The 23,434-nt window shown below is 31.9% G+C and overlaps 1 protein-coding gene across 1 annotated transcript in view; it reads left to right on the top strand.

Moving 5' to 3' along the window:
* LOC129220910 (guanylate cyclase 32E-like) overlaps window positions 1–16,839 on the top strand; it is a 126,739-nt gene extending 109,900 nt beyond the window's left edge. The window contains 4 exon segments of the mRNA XM_054855344.1: window positions 42–285; window positions 6,744–6,842; window positions 10,835–10,926; window positions 15,990–16,839. Of these exon segments, the coding sequence (XP_054711319.1) occupies window positions 42–285; window positions 6,744–6,842; window positions 10,835–10,926; window positions 15,990–16,712 (1,158 nt within the window). The 3' untranslated portion in view covers window positions 16,713–16,839.
* The last annotated feature ends 6,595 nt before the right edge of the window (window positions 16,840–23,434 follow it).

The following is a 23,434-nucleotide window of genomic DNA, read 5'->3' as shown; positions in this document are numbered from 1 at the left end:
ACACCACATTAACCAACTAATGTTTAGTGTCACATTAATAGGTGGTTGATTTCTTAAACGATCTTTACACTTGCTTCGATTCCATCATTGAGCACTACGACGTGTATAAAGTGGAGACCATTGGAGATGCGTACATGGTTGTGAGCGGATTGCCTATTCGGAACGGAGATCGCCATGCTGCTGAAATTGCATCAATGGCTTTACACCTGCTCGAGGCCATCAGGAAGTTCACCATTCGACACAAGCCAGATGAAACGCTTATGCTGAGGATAGGAATACATTCAGGTTTCGCATAATTATTTTACTTTTCTGGAACTTTAAGTTCGACTGTAATAACATGAGTTCAAATTGACAAAGAACATAACAAGTTTTAAATTCAAAAGACTATTTCTATAAGCTTGGATCACACTAAAAGTATGAAATATTTTAAGTATATGAATTCTTGATTGTAACACCCTAAAATTGAAGTTAATTCTTATTATGTGTATGTTTATGTTAATTCTAAAGCACTCATTAAAGTTGAAATTTAAAATTTTAGTGAAGAAAAAGGCGGTACTATATAGCTCTGTATGAATAGCTTTTATCGCACCGCCTATATTTCTTCTTTGAAACTTTTAAGTTTAATTTTACTGGCTGCTTTAGAATTAACATAAACACACATTATATTAAGATCAACTTCAATTCTTGGGTGTTGCAATCAGGAGATCACACACTTAGATTATTTCATACTTTTTAGTGCAATCCAAGCTTATAGAAAGTCTTTAGAAATAAAAAAAAAAACATTTTTTACATTTTATTTTAAAGTTTTTTGTTTTAATATTTATTTGAGGTGAAAATTTTTGAAAGATAATACGTATTTTCTTGTTACCTATCCTTATTCACCCGACAGAGATAACGCATCTAACAGTGGCAAAAGATATCACGCGGGGTGACTAAGTTACCCCAATCGGTTTTATCCAAAATTTTCTACAAATCATCATTTTCTATCTTTTCACTATCGCAAGTTTGCAATCGCGTGCCAGTATTCAGAGCGCAAAGCAATGTAAATGCAAAAAGAGAGCTACCGAACGCAAAACTACGCTGCCTAGAATGAGGAATTTCGAGGCAGTAACAGCCGTGTAGGGAAAGTGAGTTACCCCATTAACACGTGGGTTTAAAGAAATGATTGCTTCAAGTGCAGAAAGAAAAGAAAAGTAAAAAACAACACTTCTCTTACCAAGGGTACTGTTAGATTGGAGGATACTGAAAGGATGATTCACTACAGATGTCGATTTACCCTGCGACAGGTGTTTGGATAAGAATGGTGTGACTGGGTACCCCTCGCCGTCTCAAATGTAGAATCAAGAGAGAAAATTGAAAATCCTATTAAGAGCCTTATACTATTGGGTTGTTCGGAAAGTAATTTCGTTTTTTCCCGTCAGAGGACTTAATTACGTTTTTTCGAAACCAACTTCACACTTAAGCCGCATAACCATTATATGTCTTGAGAGCTGATATTGCAAGGCTTGTGTGTGAAAAAGTTCTATTAATTCTACGCAGTAGTTTTTGGTTGGTACCCTTTTAAATATGGAGAGCAATAAGCGGCATTTTCGTCATATTTTACTTTTTTACTTCAGAAAAGGAAAAAATGCTGTCCAAGCGAGAAAAAAATTGACGGATGTGTATGGAGAAGGCGTGTTAACAGTACGCCAGTGCCAGAACTGGTTTGCAAAATTTCGATCCGGCAATTTTGATGTCGAAGATGCACCTCGGTCTGGAAGGCCGGTCGAAGCTGACAAAGATGCGATAAAGGCATTAGTTGATGCAAATCGGCGAATAACCACACGAGAGATCGGTGAGAGATTAAATTTGTCGAATTCGACTGTTTATGGCCATTTGAAAGGCATGGGCTTAACCTCGTTTGGTTGGATGTCAAAGGAATCGTTTTTTTTTTTTTTTTGAGCTTTTGCCGGACAATACAACGATTAATTCAGAAGTCTATTGTCATCAGCTGGACAAATTGAATGATTCACTTAAAGAGAAGAGGCCCGAATTAATCAACAGGAAGGGTGTAGTGTTCCACCAGGATAATGCGAGACCTCACACAAGTTTGGTCACTCGCCAAAAACTTTTACAGCTTGAATGGGACGTACTGCAACATCCACCATATTCTCCAGATCTGGCGCCTTCCGACTACTATTTGTTCCGGTCCCTGCAAAATTTTTTGGATGGCAAAACCTTTACCTCAAATGAAGATGTCAAAAACCACCTGAACCAGTTTTTTGCCAGCAAGGACCAAAACTTTTATGAGAGGGGAATTGTGTTACTGCCAGAAAGATGGCAAAAGGTGTTGAACCAGAATGGCCAATGTATAATTTAATGAAATATTTATTCATTATACGAAAACAGTCTTTCATGTTCCCCAAAAAAAAACGAAATGACTTTCCGAACAACCCAATATTATAAATCAATTACAATTATTTTACTTATTAACAACTTGAAACTGGCAACAAAAAAAAATTTAAATTATTGCTTTTAATTTCATTGTCGGCCAACAATGAATTTACCAATCGCGTGAATAAAGGTTTTTCCGTATTTAAAATCTGCTTTAAAAAAGCGTTATAATTCAAATCCAATATAATATGGAAGTTCCAAACACATTTTGTCAGACGCAGAAAAAATACTCTTTATTTTAGTTTTAAATTTAGTTTCTTAAAACTATGTTTTCATTGAAAAAAATGACAAAAAAAAAAAACCTTTTAGAGGTTAAATTAATATCTTCTTTGGTTAATGTCATTCGAGGACGCAACCAAGCTACGAACACTCTCGATAAGTTCTCCTTTCGAACAAAATTTTATTGTTTAAAATCAGTCCATCCGTTTAGGCGTTAGAGTGTCACAGACTGATATACACACAAACAGATACACAGACACGTCAAACTTATAACCCCCCTTCCTTTGGGTGTCGTGGGAAAAAAGAAAGCTTTTAAAAGCGCACACACATATTCTCGTACATGATTGCTTAACTTCAGCCTTGAGACTGATTAGTTAAGTTTTCTGACAATTAATTTATTCATTTTTCATTGTTTATGGCAACAATTGAAAATTTGAAGTATTTTAAATTTATAATTACTATTATTTTGCATTGTTTCTGGCAACAATTCGAAACCGGAAGCAAAACGCAGGATTATGACAAATAATGTAAGTTAAGAAACTAGTCTTTAAATAAATAAATGGTTCATTTTAGCTGTAATAATAGTAAGGTAAGTTGAGGCAGAAATAAAATAAGTGGTGTAAGTGTCGAAATTTAAAAATATGGAGATAACTAGCACAAATGATAGTAGAAGCTGTTTTCTGTTTTGAAATAAAATATGTTAATAAAATACCTGATGGGTGGATACAGGATAGTAGGACTTAGTTTCGAAAAAAGACAGTTGAAAAAAAGCCTAACTAGGGTTGAAGTTTAAACATGTTATATTTCAAGTGTTGAAGTAGCTACTTACATCTATTTGCTCTTCCTTGTCTTAATTTCTAGTTGTAACCTTTGTTTGAAAAACAGTTCTTTCGTACTTGTGTACCCTGAGTTACTAAACTTTTCGTTAACCTTAAATTGTAAAAAAACACCTTAAATTGTTCAAAATGTTTAAGCCAAAAACATAAAAGACACTTGAAAAAAAAAAACCGTTTCTATAGTCAAAAAGCAAAGCTCAGAACAATATAGGAGCCCCTCGCCAATAACGAGTTGATATTTTATTACCTAGTTATGTGCAAAAATTGATTTAAAAAGAAAACACATGTGGTTGCAGTTTCATGTGCTGAGTATGGGGCTAACGAGGAGAGATCCTTGCCTTGGACGGCAACTTCTGGGGGCAGCAAATTCACGCAATTCCTGTAGGTTTTTACGTTGAAAATCGATATAACAATATTAAAGCGTGTATAAATACGGAAAAATCAAAGCTCCGGGCCAATGATTCATGCAATGGACTAGAAGTTCTCTAATATTACCTACGTCTTAGTACTAACTCAAATGCTAGCAGTGTTTCAATCATTCCTAGTTAAAAATTAGTTTCCTTACACTGGAAACTGTTACAAAGTAAACAAAAAAGTATAAGTTTCTTTTTTCTTTTCTTTCTACAAACTATTTTTTCTAAGTGGTGCGAAGTAGTTGAGTTTCTACATAGTGTTTTATTTTTGCATGAGTTTGCACGTCCGTTAGAAACATGCTACAGTGACTTTGGAATTATGAAAAGTAGCTTTCCGTTTAGATTTTATTTTTCAATAAAGTTATTTTTTGTCTCATGCATTTCCAATTTTAAGTTTTAAAGAAAAGTGTTTCTTAATTTATAAGATTGGAATCGGTAACTTCAATTTAAATATGGCGAATTCCGATGTGTTTAAATTAAAATTACGATTTCAAAGCGCTCTGATTTTAACCAATGGTCAGAATGACTTGATATTACTCTAAATAAGTCTTGAGGTTATGCAAATTTTCTTGGAAAATGAAAAAAAAATAGGCGTGATAAAAAAATAGAGAGTGTTGTACCTTGGGACACTGCGAATTTCTAAGGACCAATTTTTAGCAGTCATGGTTTTGTAATCTCTAATAGTAACCTTCATCACCAAATGGTGCCATAGTAAAAATCAGCATCAAATGAGTAAAATTGACGTTTTTTTCAGAAAAAGAAAATTTTATGACTCCAAAGTAAATATTTTCTTCATTTCTATTTTACTTTCTGTCTTTGTATTTGTAAAACTAATCAACTAAATTTACCTTTGTGATAAAAAAAAGTACTTTAAATATTTTGCTTATGACAAAATACTGATAGTGCATCTAGATTGACCATTATTTTGGTTTTTCTTAAACCACGTGTTGATTGTACCTTGGGACAGCCAAACATTTAGTAACTTAGACCACGTTCCAATATTCAACGTATGCATGATTCTTAATAATCAAGATATGTTTAAGAACATGGAACAATGTTGTAATATGAAGCCTTTAAAACGAATTTAATGTTAGATGATAATTCATAATTCATTATTCATAATTCATAATTAATTATTTATGATTTCATTCACTACCACGAAAAAAAATTTTTTTTCGCTTTCTCGTGCGAAATTGGTTCGAGTAATTGGCTCTTTCCTGAATCATGAAGACTTTCCCATAGTACAACAGGATTTTTCCTAAGGTACAATTGGATGTTGTACCTTGGGACAGTTTGGATCTTTTACTTTATTTTTGAACTGTCTGAATTTTTTTTAAAAATATTGCATAGAAGTATGTTGGGGTATTTTAATGCGACTTTTAGATTTTAAATTTAATTCAAATAATTGACGTTAAAAAGTAAAATAAGAAAAGTGTCCCAAAGTACAACACTCTCCTATACTGCCAAGATATTTTGATTGGTTATAAACGACATACGCCGAAACAGTAACTTTAATTAAAAGTATCCTATTCAGGCCGAAACACATTTTTCACTATCTAATAGGAAATTATTTCTAATTTCGGTGATAGGATTTACTCTTGCGTTAAATACACTTCTAATTTGCTCTTTAAAGCAACATTAGAAGTTACATTTTAAAAAATTGAATCCTCAGAGCCAGAAGAACGTAAGTCATGTTATTATAATTTTTCAGGGGAGAAGAAAAACTTTTTTCTAGCGTATGCAAAGTATGGAACGCGTGCTCTTTTAACCCTGGTAAAAAATTGAAAAGGATTTTTTTCATACGAATTACGTTCACATGGTTTGCACTGGTATAGACTTCAACATACAATGCACTAAAAAACGGAAAATCGCAATTTTTGGGCTTTCGTCAGTCTGGCTCTGAGGTACAGAAATATCAAGAGTAGTTTTGGTTTACTCTCTCATTCCACAGTTATTCCTAATATTTACTCTCTCTGTCAGAGGAATTTACTGTCACTAATAGTGTCTAACATTAACATTCCTTGAGAAATGTGTTGGGTTGGTTACACAAAGTATTAAGTTAAAAATAGAAACATTTCGCTCCTCAGCAAAAATGAAAGATGTTCACGCGTTGTTTAATTAAAATAATTTGAAAACCTCTACTGCTTAGTATATTCTGTAATTATTTACACTTTATTCAACAAATTAGTGTGCAACATTTTAAGTTTTGAAGTTTTCGCATATTGAAATTTATATTATATTGATCATTGTATTTTTAAACCAAAAATAAAGGTTAAGAGTAGATTGAAATAAGAGCATCTTTTTATAGTTTCATTTATCTCCAAAAGGAAAAAAAAAGAAAAGAAAAAAAAAACAGGAAAGCTTTAATAAACAAACGCACACATGGTGCATGATATAAAATTCTATAAAGAAAAAAGACTACTTCTATATACATTCTGCATCAAATGCATACATGTCGCAAACGCAAAGCTTCAAACGTGCTTAGCAGTAGAATAAATATATATATATATATTTCTAATCACGTAATAAGTCTTATAATAAAATTTTCAATCAGCTGTCTTGTGTTCTATGAGACACCCAATCCCATATATTACGAGAAGTACTAGGTGAGATTGCATGTCCCCTTCATTAAGTTAGAGAAAAAAATGGATTTGAAATTGACATTATTATTACAGTTAATGGAAGAAATGAAATGTCTTTTTTAATTGAGTTTCTAGGAGGAGTTGTGCTTTGCTAAAAATTGTTTTTGTCAGAAATGGAAACTTTTCTCCTAAATTTTACTTTTACATAAATGAATTTACTCACAGGATTACTGTTTTATTCACTACTGTTTTACTGACAGGAGCTGTTTGTGCTGGTGTCGTTGGTCAAAAAATGCCTAGGTATTGCTTGTTTGGAGACACTGTGAACACAGCTTCAAGAATGGAATCAACGGGGTTACGTACGTATTTAATGAATTGACGACACATTTGTTGTGGACATCATACAAACATGAAAAAAAAATCAGCAATAATATTTTGTCCATATATAATATAATTTTAAAAAAATCTTTGCATGTATTGTGTGTTGTTTTTCGTTTGTAAAATTCCCTAAACGTGTAATAAGGAAGCTTTGTTTATCTAGTGATTTACGAAAACCTTTTAGTAAAATATATACTATGGAAATATATTTAAAATATATCAAAAACATAATTTAACTTAAATAATTGAAAACATGAACAAACACACATGGAGTAAAAGGATCGTCACCCTTACGGTATTGGAACAAGTAACTCAACAGATTAATGTAATCCCAAACCGAATTAACGCGGTAGAAGGTTCTTCCGTCGTAGAATGTTTTATTGTTTTGATTTCAGTGTTTTTATGTCCAAAAATTCGAGACATGGAATTATTAGCGACTCTGCAAACACTAGGGAAAAAATGTGGTTTCCACTTGTTACCATACTGTTCTTGTATAATCAATATCTACAGGTAGTTATCTAAATAATAGAAACACCTGTGAATAAAAGTGACATTTTTGACTGTACTTCTTAAGTAATAAAGAATAAAACTAGATGTCTGTTTTTTAAAAAGTAGTAATGCACATATTCAGGTAGTATATGGTGGCTTAATTAAAGTTCTGAAAGTCTCGAATTTTTTTCAAGCACTTGAAATATCAGACCGCTTAACTTTGTAAAAGAGACCAAATTGTTGTAGTACGTCTACCTGGAGCAGGTGTGACTGAAACATCTCAACTTTTCGGCGTTTCTAGAGGTACAGCATCTAAAGTTATGACAGCATACGCACAGCACGGTAAGACAAGCTCGGCAAGGCAAAATATTAGATGGAAAATGAAGCTCAGTGAAAGAAATCGACTGGTATTGAAGCGGATTGTAATGTCTAAAAAACGAACAATAGCAGCAAAAGTGACCACCGTACTCAATCACCATCTGGGTTCACCAGTGTGAATGATTACAGTCAGCAGGCACCTTTATTAACAGAGTAGCGATTCCCAACACCACACTTGTCTCAGTGTGCCCGAGCGGTAAAAGATCTTGCTTTACGGCCTATCTGTGATATTTGTGTTCGGGGTTTTGATACCACTCAGGTTATTTCCTTTCTTAGGGCAATACATAATTGGTGTATATTTAGTTAAAAAACACGAATTTTATGAATATTGAATTAACTTTTCATTCAAAGCAAGAGCTGTAAAATAGGGAATCCTAAGATGTATTTTTGTTAATTATGTTATAACGAAATCTTAAGTATTGTACCTAACCTACTAAATTATTTTTGTACTTTCAATTTAATACGTATAGAAAGAAATTCTTACTTATAATCATAATCATATAATATATCTGGATAATTTAAACTATCCCGTTCAGGAAAGATAAATTTCAGTTTCAAGCAATTTCTTAATAAGCATACAGAAACCATGAATAATTTTGAAACAAAATCTAAGGTTTATGTAAGGTACTGTGTCTATGACTATTCCATTATCCTTTACAAAACCAGGCAACTATGGTGTGCAGTTTCAGAACCATATGTACAATAAGAAATACATGTTGCAGTTTTTCTTTACAGGATAGCGCTATTATTAAAATTAAACCATGTCTAACCATCTCTTATTTTAATCTGTTATTGACTTCTATATTCCTGCAGTAGAGTTTGTATTTGTCATCTAAACCCACCGTATGGTGATACAAACCCACTCAATGTAGGGTGGATGATTGTTTGTATGGTTATTTAATTGGTGATATGGATTTTTTTTCCTTAACACTAACGATCTTCCAAGATCATTTGTATCAAACATTAGCGGATAGTTAATTACTCGTACCAAAAATACGAGACAAATGGAGAAAAAATTATCAAGTGAAGTAATGATCAGGGTACCTCAAATCAATGTACAGCACGCAGAAGTTCGAAGCTACTCGTACCTACTAAGAGTCTAATCGAAATAATCTCATTTTGAGCCTTAGTCAGGTGATAGCAAATCGCATATTTAAGAAAAATAATCAGTATTCTAGCTGCTTCAGGAATTCAAATAAATCCAAATTACTTAAAATGTTCTAAAAAGTTAAAAAATTAAGGAAAAAAAGGAATAATTTTTTTTAATGAGGAAGGGTTCCACGACAGATCATCATATATAAATGAATGTTTAAAAATTTTTAAGCTCACAACAGTACAACAAGCATTGAAATAGTTTTTGTCTTTATTTAGTAAACTAGTGGTACCCGCACGGCTTTGCCCGTAATAGAAAAATTAAAAGGTATTTTGGTTCGCCTGTATATTTACAAATAATGTATGGTGAATCTTCTCGCCAATTGGCTTGTACCCATGTTACGGTTCCACGTTATAATAATTTCGTATCTCGCCAATTGGCTTGTGCCGATGTTACGGTTCCACGTTATGATAATTTCGCAATTTACTCGTTCATCTTATATTTTTGTTCTTAAAATTGAAATAGAAAAAGAACCACATCGAATTTTCAAAAAATCGCTTCGAGGTGCACACCCCCATGCTAAAAACTAACTTTGTGCCAAATGTCACGAAAATCGGCCGGACGGTCTAGGCGCTATTCGCGTCACAGACATCCTACAGACATCCTGACATGCTCCGGACAGAGAGACTTTCAGCTTTATTGTTAGTAAAGATAATACATCAGGTATTTTTGTTTAGTTTTTTTCGTATGCAAGGTTTGACATTACAGGCCCGCATGGGTGCGACGTATTACCCTGAATATACGGGTGTTACGCCGTAGTGTAAGGATTAAGGAAAAAAATTTTTAAACTATTAATTATTACTTAAATTATTTTTTGCAGTGCACATAATGTATAATTTCAAAAGCATTGCACAATTTGCTTTACTTTTTGTATCTGTTGGGATTTTTTTTTCTGAGCAACAAAAAAAAAGAAAAAAAAATCTTCTCATTTCCCGGATCAACTATACGAAAAAATATCAGCCGAAACCACGTCCACTTATGTATAAAACCATTAATTTCCTACTACCGGATGGGGTGGGGGTGCAAGTTAACCATCCTGATCTACCAAATGTCCGCCCTGAATGCAGCTTTTTACAAATTGTTGTTGTTTTAAAACCGCAAATTAGAAATTACATGATTTTAACTCTTAGACATTTTTGATATATGCAATTTTCTTTTTCTTGAACTTTGCGGAGCTTTGTTTTAGATCTTTTCAGCGTTTATGTTTTGTAATTTGTTTTTAAACAAAAGCAATAAAATTTTTTATAACGTCAGATGATACACTAACCAAACCAGAAATAGTTTCTATAGAAAATACATTGAAATGTACACCCGTAATTACCTCCCCCCCCAAAAAAAGCCCCCATAAAATTTTAGAGAAGCTACCTGATTCCAATGCAAACTTTATCTTCTAACTCTACAAAATAACGTTAAATTATAATACAAGTTAGAATGTAGTAAAAAAAAAATTCTTTGATATTGGAATTCTACTTGTCTCCTATCTTATTTATTTTTATTTATTTTTTTATTTATTTCCTCCTTTGATGTCTAGATTTATGTCACCCACTCGTATTGCCTATTATAATAACATTTTCTATCTTATCATATTCGTGAAAATCTTTGTAGAAACACGATACTAGTTGTAGATCTTAAACGGTAGTTAAATTCATGGTAAAATATAATACTAAACAAAAGCAGGTTGCAAAAAATAACAGTAAATGCAGTTCTGAAAAAAAAACTTTATGCAACTATTTAAGGAATTCTATTAGCAAATTTTTTTGAGCTGCTAACATTTTAGTACCATTAAATTCGCTTGAAATTCCAAAACACTAAATGCCACCTTCCTTAAAAGATTTCTGTTTTTGCTCCTTTAAGGAATTCTTTTCAAGGTAGCATCCAAATATTATTACGTTTTTGAAATACGTTGTTAGTAATTTTATTTTGTGTAACGAAAAGTTTTATTTTACTTTCTAGCTCTACGAATTCACTGTAGTAAAGCTTGTAAATACTTACTAGATAAACTAGGAGGATACAATTTTGAAGACAGAGGATTGGTCAGTATAAAAGTAAGGTACAACTTTTGTGTGTTTCAAATTTGTTCATTTATAACATTTTCAAAATTTTAACATTAAAAAAAAAAAAAAAAAAAAACAGGACATTTTTAGTACGAAAAGTATTTGAATCTATTTGTTCTTTTTTAACATTTTCAAAAAATTTGACATGAAAAAAAAAAAAAAAAACAGATTGTTTCCTTAGTACAAAAAGTATTTGAATCTATATGAACAGAAAAAAAAGAACACAAACTCATGTACATTCAAACATTAAATATTGCAAGAAACTATTTTTGTTTTTAAATTTTTTCAGCGATGGAAGTGTTTGTTTATCTGTCGCCCAGATTTCTTCGAATGTCTTATGGGCTGGAGAATACTGTAAACCATCCTTGTTTCGAATGAGAAAATCAAAAAACATAAATCGACTGCATCTCGAAACATTTTTTGAGAAACGCACCCCTCGAGGCGGAAAGAATAAAATGAAACAAAACTATATCTTTATGTTTATAGCAAAAATTTGCGACCTTTAAACATTGAGTGACCTTTAAAAGATTTCATGATTTCAAGATATATGTTTTATAAAGGGTAACTGTATTGGCACAGGAAGAAAATTAATTCAACCATTTGGGCTGAATAATTCTTTTTTTCTTCTTTTGTTTGTGTGTGTGTGTTGAGGAACAGCTGTCTCGGGGACAGGTTTTTTTTTCCCTTTCTATTTATAATAATTCACCGAGTTTTTACATGTTCTGCTTAGGTTAATTTAAAAGAAATCTATATCTACTTACCCTTAACCAAGATTGATAATCGGTAGGAAGGGTTGATACTGTGTGAAACTTAGCTTCAAAATAATTGTTTTCAATATCCTTGTTTTCATATTCTTATTTTGACTTTGATGTCTACACTCTAAAAATAACTCCAATCTATAGTAAACAAAGTGGAATATTATCTTCACGAAACATGGTTAGATATTTCGAGGTTAAATCTTTTTTTTGGGGGGGGGGGACCAAGCTGATATAGCTCTTAGTTTTAGCTTCGATTAACTGTATTAATGCGTTTGAAATAGGGAAACAGTTATTACTACACGTTTTGCGGCCACATGACAAGTATTATCTATCCTAATTATGTGTGCTCTGTAACTAGAAAGAGATTTAAAAAAAATACTGAAAACTGTATTTATTTAAAATTGGCAGCAGTTAACAGTTAAAAATTAAGTTGGAAAATTATGTTGATATCTTTTTCTGTTTCTTTTTTTTATATCAACTCTTAAAATTAAAAATTATTAATAATTACATAAAGCAAATTTGATCCTCAGTAGAAAATGTTTTACTAAAAAAAACAACATTTCAATTTTCTTCCTGTATTATATTTTACAAAAGAAATAAATTTATAGTTTGACTAAAATCTTTCCTCAAACGCTCAAGATTTTATTCATTCAACATCGTTTTTTTTATCCTAATTTTCTAGTAAAGTCATGTGTTAGGGTAATATTTCCACATAGAAAAATTCAAACTTAAAATGTACTATTATTATTTGCACTTGTGGTACCCACACGGCTTTGCCCATAGCAGCAAATTAAAAGGTCATTTGGTTTGTCTGTATATTTACAAATAATGGTTGATGAATTTATAGCCAATAAGCTCGCCCATATTACACGTAATGATAATTTTCTCGGTAAATTGTTCTTAAAATTGGAATAGAAAACGAACAACATCGAATTTTCGGAAAATCGCTTCAAGGTGCACACCCACATGCTACAAAATAATTTTGTGCTAAATTTCATGAAAATTGGCCGAACGGTCTAGGAGCTATATCCGGACATCCAGACAGAGAGGGATACAGACAGAGATATTTTCAGCTTTATTATTAGTAAAGAAAATAGTGCCACATACTTCATTAAACTGTTATTTTCATTGTCTTAAATTTATTCATTTTAATATTTTGTTCGAATTAGTTTGTTCGAATCAGACTATTCCCTCAAAAAAATTTAGGTAGGAGGAGGCAGACAGACCGATAGACATATACTTTCCCCATCTCAAAATACTACTGTCTAATTTTTAATTTATTGATATTTATTTAATTGTTTTATTTATTTTTGACATTTCTAGCGATATTTTTAAGATACATAAAGCCTTTTTTCATGTTTTCCTTGTATTTGTTACTATTTTTACGGGAATATTAGCTAAAAAGGAAGAAAATGGCATGAAAAAAGGCATAATGCACCTTGAAAATATCTCTACAAAAAAAAAAAATTAAAACAATAGTTTTAAAACTATTGAAAAATTTAAAACTGGAAATTAGGGTAATGATTATATGTGTCTGTTGTTTTGTCTTTCTGATAATGATGCCAAAAAGTCATTTTTGTGCTGTCTGTGTTTTTAATTGATCTGTTCAAAACATACCCTTAAAATATCCTTAATTTTTACTTTTCTGGGATAGTAGGCTAAAAGCAAAAAAAAAGCTATTTTAGAAATCAAAACAGCCAATATATACACAATAAAAAATAGTAGTATAATTCAATAGTATAAGCATAATTTTTAGAAAATTGCTGGAGGGGGAATTTAATATCAGTTTGACATTTTCACATTTTAAGAACTTCCCCCTAAAAAATACATAAATGCTACGTTGTCAGCTTTCTTTTTTTGCTAAAAAAAATAAATATCTGCGTGAAAAAAAAGCAATCGACGAAATCAGGTAGTTTTTCTCAACAAAAGGCTTTACAGCTTTTAGTTTTAAACGAACTGATTGTTGCCAATTTGCAAGAAAGAAGTAAAGGCCTGTATTGCACCAATGCAGCCTAGGAATTCTGTAAAGGAAATAAGTAAAAAAAAAAAAAAACCTTAAACTCTTAAGAAAACGAAAGTAGATAAAAGTTTTGAGAGCTGTCTCGGGGAATAAAAATTATTTTTTTGTTAAGGAATAAGCTAATGATGCACAAGTTGAAGCATGTATGAAATAAAGTTGCTTTTTTTTCAAACGTTATAATACTTTGCTTTTTTGACATTCGTTCTTGAAATATGGTTCATTAAAACATATTGTTGCAAAATATTTTTCATGTCTGTCCGTTTTATGTTTAAGTAGCCATAATCGCACGACTGTGCCCGTACATTCAGTTCAAAGAAAAATCCTTTGAGTTCATGCAAATTTCCCTCCCTGCCCCAAAACTGGAAGAGTTGTTTTCATTAACTAAAATGCGCATTACATAAAACTGACATCCTGTTACAATAACGACAAGTATCCCTCAAAACTCCTCACTCCAAAGAAAAAGTTATTCCGTTAAAATACGCTCCAATATTAAGGCAAAACGCGTTTTTACTCCTCCTGCAAGTTAAAAGGAATATTTGAACTGTATAATTTACACAGAAGAAAAGTGGATAGGTTTAAAACAAAATATTATAAAAATCTACAAAACATAAATAAAAAAAAACGAATAAATAAACAAAGGAGTTAAAATACTTAATCAGAGCAACAAAACAAAACGTTAATTTTTGGAAGTATTATTGGATTCCATTCAACCATAACTTTGATTTCATGATTGAGCTGAATAATTTCGTATTGATTGGCTTGCTAAATGTAAACCTCGGCCTTTGCTTTTGTAAAGACAATTCTTACAGCTCTCTTAATGCTCGTAAAAGATTCAAACAAATGCTATCGCATGATGAAATTTCTTAGCTTTAAAATTGACTAAACTGCATTAAATATTTCGTCTCTATATTATGAAATAAAAAAAAATAATAATTGAATAAAATCCGTTTAAATTTGTTAAAAAAAGGACAAAATCAAACTTTAGAAAAAACGCTTTAGTATGTCTTCCCCCCCCTCCGCCATGCAACAAACTTATTTTGTGCTACATTTCATGAAAATCGACCGTACAATCCTACATACTTGCAAGAATACAATCTTTAAACTATTAATCGTACATGAAATACACCGCCAGCTCAGTCAATTCCCGCCGAGGACTGCAGTTTCGTGCTTATTAGCACTCATCAGCCCGGCATAGGAGTGACTGAGCTGGAGATGGAAAACCTCTTAAAGAAAACAAGACTTAGGTTTTCCACCTCCAGCTCAGTCACTCCAATGCCGGGCTGATGAGTGCTAATAAGCACGAAACTGCAGTTCTCGGCTGGAATTGACTGAGATAGCGGTGTATTTTATGCATTTCTGCCTCAGCCGTGGCTATAGGGCGGCAACTTACTGAATATTAATAGTAGACATAGATCAAGGTCTTCATAGGAATACAATATGCAGCGAGATATTTTTCAGCAAGGTATTTTTTTGGTGCAGAATATTTTTTAAAGCTTATTTTTTTTGGATTTTTCAGTCTCCCTGTCACGAAACAATGTGCTACTAAAGTCAACGAAACTCAAACCAGACAACGGGAAGAAAATTGGACAAAATCTCTTTGAAGTAAATGTTTGTGAATATCGCACTTTTTAAACCTAAGATTGTAACGCTAAAATCAAAACCTCACGGCTTGTTTTAAATCTCTGTTTTTGCTGATTCGCGATTGTGAGTTTGTCGAAACAGAAATACTGTACTCTAATCCAGGATTTTGTCAAGATTTTTTGGGCCCGCTAACGGATAAATAGCTTGAAAAAAAAAAAAAACATAAAAGGAGACTTTTTATCTTCTTCTTTTCTTCCTTCTAGACATTTTGTTTACTCAACGGTGAGCAAGGGATTTTTTCCCTCTTTTTTAGAAACTATGATAATAATAATCAATTATTTAATAAAAACAGAAATCAAAATTTACTTGATATTAAAAAAAAAGTCGCAAAATATATTTAAACGGTAACAATAAGATAATAAATTATTGTAATAATTACACAGAAGTAATAAACAATGCTGAAAAGTCATTGAAATGTACGAAAATTAATCACAAAATGCACGTAAAACGTGTCACATATTATTTTTATTGTTGTGGCCTTTCCTTTTTTTTTTAGTAAAGAACATTTTCCAACATAGACGAGCAAATGTCTCTGGGGACTAGTCAAATGTTTTTTGTACCGGTGCTGGACCACCGGACCTCTGGTTGAGAATCGCTACTCTAACCAGTCTCTTATTCTGCATTTTATTTTGCAGGGGAAAGGAGAAATGTCCACCTACTGGCTGGTTGGTCAGGATGAATACAGAAAAAGAACGCCTCAGAAACAAAGTATATCTGTGCGCACTCCAGATGTTCTTCGATCGACAACAAGATCATCCTTGAGACAAAACAAATTTTCGAAATTTAATACGAACAGAAGACTATCCTTGGAGTCCCAGAAAAAACTTCGATTCGCTCCAAACAGTCCCAAAACAATATCCACCACCATATCACCAAATACTTCCGAAGTTTGTTCGGAAGGTGCAACAATAGACGATTTCAAAGACGTTCCTAATCATCATGATGATAAAACACTCGTGTCACCTGTTTCATCATCAAAATATGACCGTAAACGAAGCTCCTGTCCGTGTCTTTGCGAAAGTTGTGAAACGTGCACCGATACACAAAAGCATATTTTGGGTAGAAAGGGTCCAACATTTATTCTTCACAACGCTTCGCTTGAGAAAATATCTGTTGTTCAAGACGCGAATAATCAGAGCCAAAGTAACTTTGTTAAAGGTTGGAGAAGACTGTCTAGGATATCTTCCTTCGTTTCTTGCCTAGGATCAGGTGAAGTAAATGACTTTATTATGTCTGATGACGTCAGAAAAATGCAGAAAGATGGCGTACACTTATCAGTGATTGGTCATTCGGAGAGTGAACCGTTTTTACCCCATTTGTATCACAATTATCAGGCCAGAACTGATGCCGCTGTATAATGTTATTGATGTAAATATTAAAGCAAATGAAAAATTGATTCTGATACAGTTAATTTAGCTAATTATTGCTGATATTATTTTTTTTTGTTTTTAGCATTGATACCCAAAGCTGCAATGTTAGTAATTTTATTTTTGATTTAATATACTGTAAAACAATACTTTTTTTCACAATCCATAGAATATTGTTTTATGAATTTGCATTTAAAATAATTGTATGCCGATTTTCAAAAGTTGCAAAACAAAATAAACATTTTAGTTAACAACGTTCAGCAAAACAGAAGGCAATACATTGCTTTAAAATAATTCTGTTAAATTTCGTTCTCGAGTGTTTAACATTGAAATTAAAAGTTAACATATTAATTAAGAAACTCTTTATTTTCCCTAATTATGCTCCAACAATACTTTAGGAATATTTCAAACATGGTTATCCCTTAATTAGATATGGTTATTCCTCCCTCTACGGCGATTGAGATCTAAAAAAGAAAAAAAAAACACCACTGACTGCACTAACACCACTGACGAATGAAACTCCTTGAGGCAGAAAAAGAAAAAAATATGTAACAATGCCTTTTCTTCTCTCGTTTTGAAATCATTAATTTAATTACATGCAAGAATATCACGTAGGTACTAAATTACAATTCTTAACCAGAGTGTCTTGTTTTTAATGTTACTCATAAAAAAATAAATAAACTCAACGGTATATATATATATATATTTAAAAGAAAAATAAATAATCCCCTCCCCTCCACCAAGGCATGATATTTCAAATTTTTCTACGAAGAGGGGAGTTGCAAATGACATACACTCAATGCATATTGCATCGAAAGACAACAAATTAAGCCCAAATTTATGGAAATACAGCAATTTTTTCAAATATCGGACCTTTCCCCCTCTTCCCTAAGAAAAAGAAATAACTATTAGAAAAGTGTATAACTATAGAAATAAAAACAGTTATATACCACATAAGTCAATGTATTGCCGACTTTCTACCCGATTCACATGTAAAAACTCGATACTCTTTAAATGATGTCCACAGGAGGTTTATATGTAACTTAAAAGCATTAAAAAACGTATTAACAGCATTTAACTGGCAAAAAAACCATCAAAAAAATAGCTCGTTGACCCTATTCCTACGAAGATTCCATGTTGTTTCTCCCTTACAAACGCTCATAGCAACAGCATGATTTTAAACGTCCCCGTGTTTCCGGCAACCCCTGACGTGACACTAAACGTGTCCATTAGTTGGGATTTGATTTATTCAGAAAACGTCAATATTCATGAAAGGGACATACGCAGAGGAAAATTACCGAATGGAATTCGTAATGTGGTTGGTTCTAAATCTTGAAACTTCACTTTGTAAATTACGAAATCAGCCAAAGAGGTACAACATTTCAATTTTGTACGTCAAGGAACATGTCTCAATGGACAGGTCACATTCCAAGTAAGTAAGTGAGTGGGTCTTGGTTTTACTTCTTTCTGCTTTCATTGATCAGATACGCCAAAGACTTTTATAACTAATATGAGTTAAAAATTGGCGAGAGTGGGGTTGCAAAAAAGATTACAAATCTTGCTATTTTTAGTCATTTCAATGCAGTTATTTTTAAAACTTAAACATTTTAGTTCTAAAAAATAACAAAATGAAACTATTCGAATAGGGAATGCAATACGGAACAAAAATTCAATCCGGTATTCGGAATTTTTAAAACGTGATGCCGGAATACCGGTATTAATACCGGTATTTGAAATTTCTCAAAAGATGCTTCAAAACATTTCGTTTCGTTGCCACATTTCCTAATTTTGTACAAAAATTGTATTTTGTTATGAAAACGTATTGTGGACAATTATAAAATGAAGGAACAAATGTCATAATAAAAAAACTATTATAGTAAAAAACATAGTGCATCTATTGAGTTATCTCTAAGCCTGGAACTCATTTTAGTGCTTAACTTTCCTACAGTTGAAAATACTCTTTCAGAATTCACGTAGGTCGATGGTACTGTTAACAGTGCGTGACATACCTCCTCTTCCTCTAATTGTCTAGAAGTCTTTCATTTTCAAGTAATTTGGTCTCTTGCGTGTTATTTTTAGATAAATCCTTTTTTGTGTTTGTTTCTTTCGTATTGTGTGTGTTTTTTTTTTTTTAAATTAATAGCTAATTGTAATTTTTTTTTCCGAGATACGATACTAAATGTACTAAATATTCGATTATTAACATCATTTTCTCTTGAGCTGCTGAGGTTTGTCTTAGCATATTATTAACTCTTTGGTTTGAAATCTACAGCAAACTTGACTAAATCTGATCTTGTTAGTTTCTCTTTTTCGTTTTCGCTTTCTTTTCAAAATTCTTTGTATTTATAATTATGTAAATATCTGAAAATATGTTTCAGTTGATTATGCTTACCACTATGCAAATTTTCAAGGCACTATATAATTTCTAAATATTATATTGCCAAATATAAAGCCAAACAGTGAGGCAAGACAAGAAACCAATGCTGGGGACAGCTAATTACCCTTTGTTATGCTAATAAAAAAAGTTTTTCTCAAAATTTAGTACAGTTGAGAAAAATAATTAAAAAATCAAATCATAAAGTATCACTACAATTGATGGTTCGAATAAGTTGTTAGTAAGACATTCTACAAATGCATTCAAAATTACTCGAAATTAACTTTCACAATAGGGAATGGAAAAATTAAAATCATGGTGCACAAAAGAGCACGAAAATGCGATTCATCTCACCATCTAGTTATGACAATATAATTTTGCAATTTTTCGCCCATTTTTAAAACTGATCTGAGTTTATTTGCCTAGTAGGTTGGTTAACATAAAAGCGTTTTTTTTTTTAAATGAAGTATTAGTTTGGGTAATGACATTTTAAACTATTCTTTATCTAGTCAAATAAGAAATAACAACGTCAAAACAAACAAATTGCATATTACTAGACATGTGATCCGGTGTTACAAGGAACGTCCTTTTTCAATGCAAAAGAAATGAGCTTTCGATTGTGTTGAGTGACCTATAAATATATTCGATTAAACTTAAAGTTTTCCTACATCGTACATATGGATGGTGTTGTGGAGTAAAAAAATAGGTTGCTTGTTTTTGAAGCGCACTAATATATGTATAAATTAAAACTTTTCTAAATTATTTAGCTTAATAATTTAAACGCATTATTTATGTATCTCTAATCTGACTTGACTACACTCTCATTCATTAACTCTCATTTAGATTCTTATTTTTAAGTGAGAAAGTAAAGAGTTAGATTTTTGATTAAAACTACGATTTAATATGGAAATAAAGTAAAAAACTCTCAGAATAAGTTGCTTTCAAACCGTCAAGTATACATGACGACGAGAACTTGTGACATCAAATGCTTGAATTCGATTAAAAGCGTAACTGTACACTATTCACAACAGGGAATTTGCAAAAATATAGTTGAGTTAAATGGTTTTAGATCTTTCGAAGAATAAAAGTAAACAAGTAAAGGAGTGAAAGAAAAAGATAAAGCAACAAGAAAAAAACAGCCATTAGTTTTTAAGCCCTTTCTATTCATTTTACCTATTTTTTTTCATTTTTGTCACAACCAATCTTTATGTTCCACAGAAAATAGAGAAATAATGACATTTAACTTCTCTGAAATATTTTGTTGCTTATTTCGTTAGCTGAAAAAATACTACGGAATATATGACTGAAATTAAACTAAATAGGCATCTTTAATAATCATATTTCTGAATCTTAATCATATTTCTCTGGAAAAAATAGTATTATATTTAGTGAAAAAAAAGTAACATTTCACAGGTCCGATTTTTCTTTTTGGTTTTGAAAGTTTTTAGAAGCAGGTACTAATTACTGAAATAGCATTAACAAAAACTTCCTAACAGCACTAAATGTTCACTACACTCAGCCTCCCTCCCATGCTGAACATCGACCACCTTCGCTAAAGAAATTAAAAACAGAAAAAGAAATCTTGCTTTTTATCTCAATCCCGTATTCAGTAATTTCGTTTTATTTTCCCTCATTTTACTCTCTAAAATTTTTAGTGCTTCGTTAAATCAGAAAGTTTATAAAATTATAAAGATTCCCAGCTGTACAAAGGAGGTGGTTGCGTCATGCTATTGCCTTCTACATTCTAAAAAAAAAAAAGATGCTCGCTAAAAATACATCGCTATAAAACCACTGCTATCTGAAAATTATGATGTTAATTTTCAGTCACTATCTGACAAAAGTATTCAGATAACTAGATACAATAAAAGTTGAGAAAAATGTTTAAAAAAAAATAATTTGTTTCTGACAAAGTAAGGTATTTGGAGTCAAGGTTTTTACCAAGTATTTGCTATTTTTTATTTTAATTTCTTTGATATATGTCTTTGATATATCTTTTCGAATTTCTGTGCTCTATATAAATGTTTACTACATGTTTCTAAAAGTTAGAGTTTTATGCTAATTTCGGACATTGTTTTAAAATGACTTATTATCCTGAATATCTTAAGAAAAGAACACTAATCAATTGGAACTAACTTTTCGCTAAACCAAAACATTAAATGCAATTCAATGAAGGTGATCTAACAGTTTTCCATTTAGTGAAAATTTCTATTTTATAAGTACTATTTAGTTTCACAAGGAAAAAAATCAAACAAAGTTCTATTTCTCGATAAAACTATCAGAATTAGCAACAATTAACCTTTTTTCTTATTATTTACTATTTTTTACAGATTTTCATCCTTAGTAACTAAAAAAAGAGCTTTCTCCAGTTATTGACCAGCGTCAGCCAGTAAATGAACACCTTTTAAACACAGAAAAAATCAAAATCGGTTTAATTTTAATCTGATCATATCTGTATGTGCGAGTATGTATGCCCATCCAAAGATGACTTTTATTTGGCTTTTGGGTGGAATACGCCATCACACGCAAACTTGATAATAGGCATGTGCTAGTGATGACCTATAAGGCATTAAAAGTCGCCACACTTGGCGAGATTTAGAAAATTCTTTCTAAATTTGGCGGCAAATATGAGTCGCTATGACCGTAGACTTCAGGTACATATGACGCTATCAGTATTAAATTTGTCAAAGGACCGGAACCTATTTATATAGGTGCTAGAATAATGCCTAAACATTGGTATTAAATGCAACTTCATATATAGTACTTAATAGTACATTACAGGATATTCCAATAGAACTCTACATACAGAACAGTAGCAGCCTAATCCTCTAACCATTCGAGCTAAAAATTTAAGATGCGGCTATTTGAAAGCATTCTCTCGAGATTATGAGGGTTTTTAAACAAAGCAGTGCTGACGGTTACGGTTACAGGAAACAAATTTAAAATCTCTCAAAGGAAACATTTTTATTTTTTGTCCAAACTGACCAGCGTGTTGAAAAACTTCAAATGGCGTTAAAAAGATCGGCGTGTGACGAAAATTGCTCGTTTATATATTCGAGCTTTGAATAAAGAAAGACTTTCAAATCTGCATTTTGATGGTAATTCCCCTGTGATTTGGGCATGGTATATTGTTATCGGTGCTTCCAAAACTGTCTAACCGTCCTTGTTGTGCAAAGTGCGTATAAAATGTTTTTTTCTTCTACATTATCTCAATGTTTTTTAACATTCTCAGCTTTGCATTGTCCGCCGCTTGTCCCAGGAAAACATAAGACACATATTGAACAACAGGTTTTAGTAAGGTTACAGCAGGTTTTTCCAAAAGAAAAAAAAAACAGTGACCATTCAAATAACGGATAGGGTTTTGAAAAAAAAAAACGGTGAGTTTAAGTCTTGTATAATATAATGCAAGTGTTTGAAAAGTAGATGATGTCACTGCGAGGATAGTTTGAACATTAAAAGCTTCGCACAAACAAACAATACAGGTTTTCCGATAGGAGAATTAATTATACAGGGACGATTCCTCTAATGTAAAGCTTTTAAAATTATTGATTATTGAATTTCAACTTTGTAAAATACACTAAAGATATTTTAGAAGTGAATCCAATCATTTGATAGACACTTTGTCTTCACAAAAATGCAGTAGGCCCATCATTTAGGTGGGATCAATATTCTCTCCCTTGCTTTCAAGAACTTAAGTGTGCTCGAGCGCAGACGTTTTGATAACTGCATCTGAAATTTGGGTTCGATTGGTTCAGTAAACAGGCCGCTATTGATCCGCATGCAGGAAATGCCGCTTTTATACCAATCCGTATATAATATGTAATATTATTTCATCCATATAAAATTTATTAGTAATGATGCAGGAGTGCAACATGTGAGTTTTAGAGTTAATTCCCGTTCCCATAACAATACCCTTTACCTCGGAAATGAAATTTGGTAAGGGGTACCAAATTTCAATTCCGAGCCCAGCCCCTCCACAAGCCATTGAATATTTCCCAAACTCGCTGATATAAGCTTTAAGCATCGTTGCTTTCCCTATTAATACTGAATGTTTTTCTTTGAAAAACATTAATTATTAGTTATAGAGACATGCCAGTAGTCAGCAATTATTTAGTGATTTACCTAGAGCCTTTGTGAAAAAACCACACTAGCCAACTACTGATTACTTTTTCTGACTCTATTATGTATGTTTTATCTTAAGAAAAAATGTTCGTATTTAGTTCGGTTTATAGATAAAAGCACTAGATTACTGGCTAAAGATTACTGGCATTGATTATATTTTTGACAATCAGTACTTGACCTCCCCTAAATTCCAACAAAAATGGTTTGTTAATTAAAAAAT

This window comes from Uloborus diversus, chromosome 4 (genome assembly GCF_026930045.1).
Source record: "Uloborus diversus isolate 005 chromosome 4, Udiv.v.3.1, whole genome shotgun sequence".
Classification (NCBI taxonomy): domain Eukaryota; kingdom Metazoa; phylum Arthropoda; class Arachnida; order Araneae; family Uloboridae; genus Uloborus; species Uloborus diversus.
The sequence above is the reverse complement of the archived record's forward strand: the minus strand, read 5'-3'. Positions and strand labels throughout refer to the sequence as shown.